This window comes from Myotis brandtii, unplaced genomic scaffold (assembly GCF_000412655.1).
Source record: "Myotis brandtii unplaced genomic scaffold, ASM41265v1 scaffold966, whole genome shotgun sequence".
In the NCBI taxonomy this organism is placed as follows: Eukaryota; Metazoa; Chordata; class Mammalia; order Chiroptera; family Vespertilionidae; genus Myotis; species Myotis brandtii.
In genome coordinates this window covers 584,894-595,650 of record NW_005372000.1, presented here as the reverse complement: position 1 = coordinate 595,650, position 10,757 = coordinate 584,894, and the positions used below count along the sequence as shown (strand labels likewise).

General features: G+C 45.9%; 1 protein-coding gene across 1 annotated transcript in view; it reads right to left on the bottom strand.

The window, feature by feature from the left end:
* DNHD1 (dynein heavy chain domain 1) overlaps positions 1-10,757 on the bottom strand; it is a 67,312-nt gene that overhangs the window by 38,719 nt on the left and 17,836 nt on the right. Inside the window, 6 exon segments of the mRNA XM_014533319.1 lie at positions 1,470-1,521; positions 1,645-1,782; positions 1,891-2,145; positions 5,599-5,755; positions 7,562-7,672; positions 7,752-7,955. Coding sequence (XP_014388805.1) covers positions 1,470-1,521; positions 1,645-1,782; positions 1,891-2,145; positions 5,599-5,755; positions 7,562-7,672; positions 7,752-7,955 — 917 coding nt within the window.

Here is a 10,757-nt window from a genome sequence, read left to right as displayed (position 1 = left end):
TCCGGTCAAGGGCATGTACCTTGGTTGCGGGCACATCCCCAGTGGGGGGTGTGCAGGAGGCAGCTGATCGATGTTTCTCTCTCATCGATGTTTCTAACTCTCTATCCCTCTCCCTTCCTCTCTGTAAGAAATCAATAAAATATATTTAAAAAAGAAAAAAACTTTAGCCCTAGCGGTTGCTCAGTGGTTAGAACACCGGCCCACTGACTGAAGGGTCTATAGGCTAAGGTTTGATTCTGGTCAAGGGCACGCCTCAGTTGCAGGCTCAGTCTCGGGCCCCGTGCGGAGGCAACCAATCGATGTGTCTCTTTCACATAGATATTTCTCTCTCTCTGTTTCTCCCCCTGCCTTCTACTCTCTCTAAAAATCAGTGGGAAAAAATATCCTCAGGTAAGGATTAACAACAACAACAACAACATTTTATTAAAAAGGGGGGAAAAGCATCAAAATGTTTAGAAATTAGATCCTTACTAACAACACCTAACATTATAGTGCCTGCCTCCCCCCCGCCCCCCCCACACACACCCAGTGCTCAGATCTCTTATCTGTACTCATTTTCTAAGTGAGCTCATCCAGTGTCATGGTTTTAAATACCATCTATTTGCTTCCAAATTTATCTCTAGCTCAGATCTCTCCCTGAATGCCAATCCCATTGAAACGACTGCCTACTCTACCTTTCCACTTGGATGTCTAATATGTACCTCAAGTAGGACCAAAAATGAGCTCTGATTTCTCCCTCCCCAAAACTGCTCTTCCTGCAGTCTTCCAACCTCAGCAAACGGGAACTCCATTCTTCCAGTTGCTCCAGTCAGAAATTTTAGTCTTTGACTCCTCTCTCTCTCAACACACACCCAGCGATCGCAAAATCCTGTTGGCTCTACATTAAACATATATCCAGAATCCAACCCATTCTCACCATCTCTGCCACTGCCTGCCCCTCTGCCCAGCCCAAGTCGCCATCAAATCTCACTGTCTTGTTGGCAATGCTCTTCTACCTCGCCTCCCCACTTCGGCTCTTGGCTCTCTCCCTTGCCTCCCCCTTTTCCCTGATTTTGCTTGCGGATGGGATGCTTAGAACTGCAGCTCATCTTGCCGTTATGTGGCAGTAAGCCTGAGGATGAAACGACGGTTTTGTGATTGCAGCCTCTCTTACCACACACACCCCTCTAAGCAGATGTGCCCTTACCTAAAGCTAAACCCAGGAAGGAGTTGGGGGAAGGATATAAAGAGCCTGGTACTTGATGGCGTTTTTGAGCCACTGGACCTAGCCTGGAAGCACCTACCTTGTGACTTCTTGTTTTCATTGTTAGACCACTCTTATGGGGGGGGCGGGGCGGGGGGAGTGCTCAGGTTAGAAACGCTCCACCCACACCCAAAGCCTGACTCTCTGGCAATGCCCTTAGCACCCTGCATGTGCCCTCCCCGCTTCTTCCCCTCCTCCTACCCTCTGCTGAAGTCTCCTTAAATACCTTCAGAATTCAGGGAATCCCCAGAGGTCTTCAGGTCTGTAGACTTCATTACCTGCATGTCACCGTATGGTGAAGGGGCAGAAATGGAAAACAATGAGGGTTCGGACTAGGCTGAAAGCTTCTGAGGATAAAATTTGGGAATTCCTACAGCCAGCCCGCTGCCCAACCAGAATACCTTCAGAGCAGAAACCTTGACATACTGTAGGCCCCCAGTTAGAATCTGGATTATGTCTTCAATACAGGGCTCATGAGACAGCTGGCCATGCCTGTCAAAGACCAGCTGGGCTGAGAGAAAGGGATTCTGCCTCGGGGCCTATAAAGAAGGATCAGGAGAGGTCATGGGGTTAGATGTCAGTATCCGCTCCCCGCCAGCTGGCCCTCGACTGCCTGCCCACCTCCACCCATGCCGCCGCCACCTCACTTTCAGGATGTTGGCCACAAAAGAGGTTATCTTCTCCTCTATGATGGACACGAGGCTCTGGCAAATCATGTAGTGCACCAGGCGGGCCAGTTGTCCCAGCTGCAGCAGCCAGGTCTCTACTCGCTTCAGCTTCTGCTCCAGCTGCTGGCACTGCACCTTCCGTAGGTATATGGAGCTTTGGTCTGTTCCGACCCTCTGGCAGTTCTTCACTCGCTCCTGCAGGCCCTGTTGCATTTGATATGTATCCTCCTGAACCTGCCAGCACAGAGAGTGGAAAACTCACTGGAGAAAGAGGGATGGCCCAGCCGGGGTGGCTCACTGGCTGAAACAGGAGGTCAGGGTTCGATTCCCGGGTCAGGGCACATGCCCAGGTTGTGGTCTCGATCCCTCGTGGGGGGAGTGCAGGAGGCAGCCAATCAATGATTCTGTCTCATCCTTGATGTTTCTATCTGTCTCTCCCTCTCTCCCTTCCTCTCTGAAATGAATTAAAATTTTTTTAAAAGACAAGAATGAGGGATGGAGAACAAACTGGCAACCCACTGGCCTGTGCAAAATGCTCAGGTCTTGGAGCCAGAAACCTAGAACCTAGATTTACACACAGAGGGCTGCTTTTTAGTAGAGATAGCCCCAGACACCTTTAAGTGACCAGGGAAGATGTGAAATTGAGAATATATATTGAGAGGCCACAATGTATTATTTTGATAGGTCAGGCCTGTCTACTAAAAGCCCTGGGGGTGGGGGGGGAACTCAAGTAGAAAAACTTGTGCATGTGTAAACAGAGAGGTCCACACGGCACAGATTAGACAAAAAAAGAGAAAGGTTGGATAAGTAAGGCCACAATAACTCCAGGATATGGACTCTAATCACTGGGCTGGGTGGTGTGGCCTGTTGACCAGCAGAATACTGCCTTATGTGATAGCAGAAGCTGTCTTTGTGTACTGACTCAGACTTTCTGTGGGAGGTGGGGGATGTGAGATAAAAGTCTGGGAGCTTCTCTGTGGGTTCTTCTCACATCTGGGAGGGGCCTCATTCCACAAAGGCTGCTGACAGGTACCACCTCTCAGGGCCTGTCCTGTTGAGGAACAGAGGGGAGATACCAGGAAGATATTCTTGGCCAAATGGACATTTTGTCCTTGTTGCTCTCTTGTCCTTTTTGATGCTCCATAGAGCTTGTAATTAAAACTAACTGGTGACTATGAACTGTTTTCTGCTAACCCTGAGCTCAAATCCAAGTTTTCTGAGACCCAGACATAGGCAGTTGAGACTTAAGCCAGGCATATCATGCACACGTGCCCTCAGACTTGGCGAGATGGCCTCTTCTGTGCTCCAGCAATACTTTCAGTACCGCTCGCCCAGTGTTGCTCAGTGGTTGAGCATCGATTCATGAACCAGGAGGTCAGGGTTCCATTCCTGGTCAGAGCTACTGGACTTGATCCCCAGTAGGGGGTGTACAGGAGGCAGCTGATCAATAATTCTCTCTCATCATTAATGTTTCTCTCCTTCCCTCTCCCTTCCTCTCCCTGAAATCAATAAAAAAATATATATTTTTTTAAATGCTCTCAGAGTATTATGCTAAGTGAAATAAGCCAGTCGGAGAAAGATAAATATCACATGATCTCACTTATATGTGGGATATAATGATCAACATAAACTGATGAACAAAAATGGATCCAGAGACAAGGTGCCAGTGAGCAGACTGTCAAATTTTGGGGAGAAGGCAGGGGATAGGGGCAGTTAGAGATCAACCAAAGGACTTGTATGCATATTAGCATGACCAATGGGCACAGACACTAGGGCAGTGGGGGCTTGCCCTTGGGGGTGGGAATGACAGGGGAGGGGTTAATCGGGGGGAAAAAGGAGACATATAATACTTTCAATAAACAAGCAAAACTGAACATGAAGAAAAAAATGCTCTCAGTACCGAGTGCTTCCCACTTCATGGCCCTGATTCCAGTGCGTCTTCATTATCTAGTTGCTTGTGTGACTCGCCACGACACCGTAAAATCTTTGAGGAGGAGGCCTCCGGCACACATTTTACTTCTCTATTGCTTAACCCAGTGCCGGTCACTGGCAGTTCCACAGTAAATATTTGTAAAAGAAATCTGTCACCTTGCATTAAAGAGCTCGCTGAGTGCCAGTTCAGATAAAACCAGACAAACAGTAATTATTACAACAGAATATAATCAGAATACAATTTAAAACCTCACCACTAGAGGCAGTATCTTCCAAGTTCTGAGGACATTTTTTAAACCTGGAATTCTGAATCTATTAGTAGCCACAGTATCACTGATGTTTGAGAATGAATAAAGACATTTTTAGATATATAAACACTCCACAAATTTACCATTTACAGATTTTCTCTTAAAGAAACAACCACACCCAATAACAATAGTATATTTCTGACAGAGAAATATGAATACAAGAGCATGAAATGGTCTATGAGTAGATTGAATGAGCACAGAAATTTGTGAAACATATTGTTAATTCTAAATGGGTAGGCTGTAAAGCAAGAATGTTCATAAGAAATCAATTTAAATACCTCCAAGATATATTAATATGAGCACATTAGAAAGGGTAGAGGGTGAAGGGAGAAAGAGGAGAGGAAGGAAATTAGGAGAGTGCTAAGGTTCTTATATTGCTTGGGAGAAAGATATGGATACAAATTCACACTTGACATTCATTCATTCATTCATTCATTCAACAAATAGTCACTGAGCACCTACTATACAGCATAACCTATAATAAGCACTAGGGCCCGAGGACTGAAGGGTTCTGGGTTCAATTCTGGTCAAGGGCACATACCTTGGTTATGGGCTCAATCCCTGCCAGGGTGTGTGTGGAAGGCAACTGATTGATGTGTCTCTCTCACATCAATGTTAATCTCTCTTTACTATAAGAAAGTTATAACTAGTTTCATAACATTAAAACAAAGGTGGAAATAGGAACTGGAGGTAGGGAAAGGCCATGGAGCACCTCACCCCCACCTTTTGCCCCATTCAGTTCAGTGCAATGCCAGGTCCAGCTATTGCTGTCCGGAGGCTAAAGACCATTTCCCTATATGAATGTACCAAGGGCCTCCTTCACAGCATTTCTCATTTTCACAAAATCTGGGTGGGCCCTCTCTCTCAGAACTGGACTATCTACAGATGGTGATTAGTCGGAGAACTTTGTAAGTCATCCAGCCCCACTTGACAGACAAAAAACCATGATGATAGGTCATGGGGAAGAGGCAAGTACACAGCAGGGCCTCCCAGGCCCCTGGCCGGGGGCATGCACCGCAGATGCAAAGTAGGCAAAGTTAGGAAGGATACCATCATTGGGTGCTTCTACGAGCCACAGCACCTGCCAAAGTTGCAAGATTGGTTCAAAGATAAGCCTAGCAGTATGAAAGATCAGGATTCCAACTCTCAAATTCCCTAGTGCCCCTGGCACAAACAACTGAAAAATAGATGTTGTTATGTTCCTTCTCCTCCCTGCTCAAGGCCAGGACCAACCCTTAGGGAAAGGCTGAGTCCAAGTCTCTGCCCACCTGTTACTGATCCAGCCAGCCCGGGGCAGAGGCTGCTGTTGCTGGGCAGAACAATGGTTGAGCCAACTGCAGAGCCCAGGCCACCCAGGGGATCCCAGGAGAAGCTCAAGCCAAGAGGGGGCTGGAACTCTGGCAGCTCAGTTTGGAGAAAGGGGTCACCATACACTGGAGCCTCTTACCATGTCCAGGATGGACTTGCAGAGTTGCAGACAGCGAGAAAGCAGCTCCAGGGCCTTGTGGTTCTCCTGGGTTAGAGCCCGCTGCAGGTCCAGCAGCTCGTAGCACCGGTCCGGCTCCTGGGGGAGCCAGGACACAGAGTGCAGCTCCTGCAGAAGCCTGGAATCAAGGGCCACACTGGTCAGAGCCACTTCTCAGCCCTCTCTCCTTGGACACATTTGACCTCTTGCTAGCTCAGCTCACCTCAGAATGAGCAAAGGTTTCGAAAGATTATACTATCCCCAGTGACCGACAGCCACAGCTCCCTCTTGAGAATTCTTTGGAAGAATTCAAGCCCAGGAAGTTGCTGGCTGGGGAATTCTTCCGGGAGAGGCCTGGGGTATGTGCAAATGTTTACCCTGAGTGACCTTTCTGCCAGGAGAAAGGGTCAAATAGAGCCCAAGGTCCGACTTAGAAGGAGAGACTACAGAGGCTTCCTCCTTGGACTAGGGGAAGCAGAGGGCCCTACTAATCTAAATGGATGGGGGAGTTTAAAGATCAAAGGTAATGGCCCTGCCACTTCCCTATAGGCCAGTGATGGCAAACCTATGACACACGAACTCATTTTTTTGGTTGATTTTTCTTTGTTAAATGGCATTTAAATATATAAAATAAATATCAAAAATATAAGTCTTTGTTTTACTATGGTTGCAAATATCAAAAAATTTCTATATGTGATATGGCACCAGAGTTAAGTTAGGGCTTTTCAAAATGCTGACACGCCGAGTTCAAAAGGTTCGCCATCACTGCTATAGGCTAACTATCCCTGAGGAATCCCACTTCTGTTACCCATTCTCCACCACCCACCCTGAAAATACCACATCTCTAAACACCCTTAAAAAGAGGAAAGGAGAGAGGGAGAGAGAGAGAGAGAGAGAGAGAGAGATGAAAGACCTCCAATGAGCAGAGGATGATCCTAATGGGTGTCATTTATTCGGTAGCTATTATGAGGCACTGAACATGGTACTTTATATTCACAATCTCATTTAATTCTCACTACAGCTGTGTAGCAGAAATCTTTATCTCTATTCAGGTCAAGCCCCTTGCTAGTGTCCAGGATTGAAATTCAGATCAGTCCAGCCTCCAAGCCCTTCTGCTTTTGATTAACACCATGATGATTAGGCTAGGCTGGAGGATGACCAGAGTATAGGTTACAAACTGGCAGCCCATAGGCCACATTCTGACTGAAATGGTGTCTTAATAAAAATTTGAGCTAATGAGGTAAAATTAAGAAATTTTACAACAAAATGTGCATTTCCAGGCAATCCTGAAAAATAAGGTGGCTGACATGCTGGGCCTCAGCTCCAATGGCAACAGTCCATGAGAACTGAGCATGACTGTTCTCTTCCAATGCCATCTCCAGATCACAGTCCCCAGACTTTGTCATGTCTTGCATCTAACCCACTGCATTTCTTCCATAGCTCCTGCTTGGGGCCCATAAGCATTTGAGATTGCAACCCCTGTCACAGAAGGTAATTGGAGTGGCTGAGGAGAGCAGAGAAAGCAAGAGAGTACTGAAAATAGAGACAACTAAGCTTTTCCAAAGAAAGAACCCAAGTAATACTGTGGAGTCAACCACCTGAGCTATATCCCCAGATGTGACACTTAATCATTGTGTGATCTGGGGTAACCTGGTGTAGGAATGCATAAGTACACAGTGATATGTTCAGAATATATTATTCAGAGGTAAAAAAAAATGGGTTACTTAACAATATGTAAAGTCTGATCACAATTGTATGTGTGATAGAAAAAAGATAGAAGACTATGCAACAAAATGTTCATAGTGGTTACCTATGGGTGGAGGGATTAAAACTGATTTCCCCTTGTGCTTCTTTGTATTTTCCAAATTTTCTACAAGGAACATGTTATTTCTTTTTCTAAAAATGATTTTTAAAATCCACCGAAGTTGTGTTTTGAAGACCTCACCTGCTGATATGGAGCAGCGCCACTCCAAAGTGGGGCACGGCAAAGAGCAGGTGCCTCCCCAGGAAATCCCGGCACCGGTGCAGCCTCTGAAACTTCACGGTCTTCCTCCAGCTACAGAGCAGAGGGAGTGGCGACATGCAGCTTGCTCTCTGCAGCACTTCCCCCCAACCCCACAGCCATCATCACCTACCAGGCCCAGGCCTTGCGTAAGAGGCAATACTTGAAGAACGGAATGAGCTGGAGGTGTTGCCAGAGGACGAAGTGGCGGTGCCAGGTACCCAGCGTCATTGTCTCGGTGGCCTCCTTAGGATGTACATGCAGGACCCCAAAGGGCGAGAAGATGTAGTGCTCAGGGTTCACCTTGTTTGGCGGCACCACCACCAGGCTGTAGGGCCTTTAAAAAGGGGCTCTGATCAGTGGGAGCCCTGGGAACGTGTGCAGGCTTCAGGGAGGGACAAAAGAAGGCAGGGGAGATTTTTTTTTTAAGGAGGCAGGAAAGAAGGCTGTAGAAGAAGGGTAAAAGAGCAGAATGATCTTCAAAATAGAAAGATGGATCAACTATGATTAAGAAGAAATAGAAGCCAAGGATAGATGGAAAGAAAAAAAAAGGCACCTAGCCAATTCCAAGTTCATATCTCCAGACCTGGATACCTTACATCCCATCAAATCTAAGATTTCCATTCATTGTAAGATGCAGCATTTTTTAATGAAAAAAAAAATGCTCCCAATATGATACTCCATTGATCTGAAAGATGCATCGTAATTTCAGAGGTGTCAAAATGTGAAAAAAAATGTGCAGCTTGGAAATGATAAAATTCATATATCTCTAGACACTGAAATAACATCAGAGACCATCAAAGAATGCCACTTGGAGTAATTGAGAATGGGGAAACGCAAGGGGCAATGAGAAGACTAGACACAGGCCAAAAAGGGGGAAACTGCCACCTCGTGAACAAGGCACCTCCAGAGCTATCTTACAATCCCACCAAATCCTCTTACTGCAGAGAAATGCACCTACATTCCACCTTCAAAACAATTTACATGTAGCTATATAATAGCTGTATCTTGTTGCAGTAAACTAGTTAGCTTTCCACCATGGCCAATTGGCATCTCATCCCACATCATTACCATCACTAACATTACTGCCAGACAGTCATGTGTAGCCGCCACTAGGTGGCAGTATGTAGCTCGTCACATTCCACCAAAAGTGATCACTTTAATTATTTGTGATGGCACTACATGCCATGGATTACTAGTATCCTATTAGTATTTCCCATTGGCAAGGAGCTCATTTCCTGGAACTACTCATGATACCAAGTACTGTATCTGTCAGGGTCCCAACAGGAAAACCAAAACCACAGTAGACAGTATAACAAAGTGAATCCAATAGAGAGAATGTGGTGTGTGAGTTTGTTTTGTTTTTTAATCCTCATCTGAGGGCATTTTTCCCATTGATTTTGTAGAGAGAGTAGAAGGGAGGAAGGGGGAGGAGAGAGAGAGAAACATTGATGTAAATGAGACACATTGATCGGCTGCCTCCCGCATGTGCCCTGACTGGGGTTGGGAATTGAACCTGCAACCCAGGTATGTGCCCTTGATTGGGAATTGAACCAAGACCCTTTGGTGTGTGGACAGGTGCTCCAGCCATTGAGCCACATCGGCCAGGGTGAGAATGTGTTTTTTAGTATCAGAGAACTGAGAAAGCAAAAAGGGAACACTAAGGTAACACAGAGATAATGACTGCAGGAAATGGATGCCAGCGCCACAACTAGAGGAGCAAAGGAAAGATGTTTGGGGTCTTAGAAGCTGTGAGCTTGGAGGAGGGGTTGTAGAGTTGGAAGTTGAATTTCCTGGCTGCTACCAGTACCTAAGTATTTTGGAGGAGGGGCCTTGCAGAGTTGCGACTCAGAATTCTGATGGGAAGGTACCACCTGGCTGGCATTGGTACCTCCCAGGATCATGAAGAGGCTGATGCAGAAAGTGCCGGCTGCTGTCAGGGTGGAGCAGCCTGGTGCAATGCTGACAGGAAGAGCAAGCAAAGGAAGGAGAAAGGCCCTTCTCTCTCATCCTGCGGTCCAGCCTCCTCCTAGCACCCCTAATAATCAAGCCTAACAGGAGGCCAGCTGAAAAATGAGAAATGATTTTTCAGTCTCAGCCCAAGTATCACAAAGCAGAGAGAGAAGAGTAAAATTAGAACCAAGACACAATTGCTTAATAACTGGCACAATGCTCTCAGTGAATGTTTGTTAATGAATTGATCAGTAAATGAATAGATGATACAGATCAATAGTGCTATGTAAGTCCAGGAGAAAAAGATCAGTGTATACAGAAATAAGGCTCTCAGATACTGCTTAAAAGCATGAGCTGGTCCAGCCTGGTCGGTGTCAGTGGTCGACCTACAAGCCAAGGGGTCACAGTTCAGTTCCCAGTCAGGGCACTGTTCCCTAGGTTGCAGGCTCAATCTCCAGGGTGGGACAAGCAGAAGGCAGCCAATCAGTGATTCTCTCTCATCATTCATGTCTCTATCTCTCCCTATCCCTTAGTCTCTAAAATCAATAAAAATATATTAAAAATAAATAAATTAAGACAGTCCTAGGTGTAAGTCCTGTTTCCACCACTTATGTGGCTTTGGACAAGTCACTTAACTTCTCTATATATCCGTCTACTCATCTCATATATGGAAATAATATGGTGAGGATTAAATAACACATCTCATGTAGTTATTAACACAATGCCTGGTATACAGGAAAGCTCAATTAATGGTAATTGTTATTATTACTTCTGAGAAGAGATGGGACTTGAACAGGGCTTTTGGAAATATGTAAGATTTGGATCGAACGGAAGAAAGTGAATGAATGCCTCTGGAGTCATGTGGGAGGAGGAGACTTGCTTTTATAGCCCCAGAGATCAAACTAAGACTGAGGGGTAATTGTTCAAAGAGAGCAGATTTTGGTTTAGTCTGAGGAGCAGGATGCTTTGGGAAACACAAAACTTCCCTGACACTATAAAGATTTAAACAAACACCCGATTCATGCACTGGAGTTTGGAGAGGTCACCATTAAATTCCTTTCTGAGGTAATGGCCAAACGCTTCTATCATTCTAGGATAGAATAAAGCAGACAGGGCCAAAGGTGGAAGAGGATGACTCAGACAAAAGGCTGTGAGGCTGAGGTGAAGGGAAGGGGCGGGATACTGG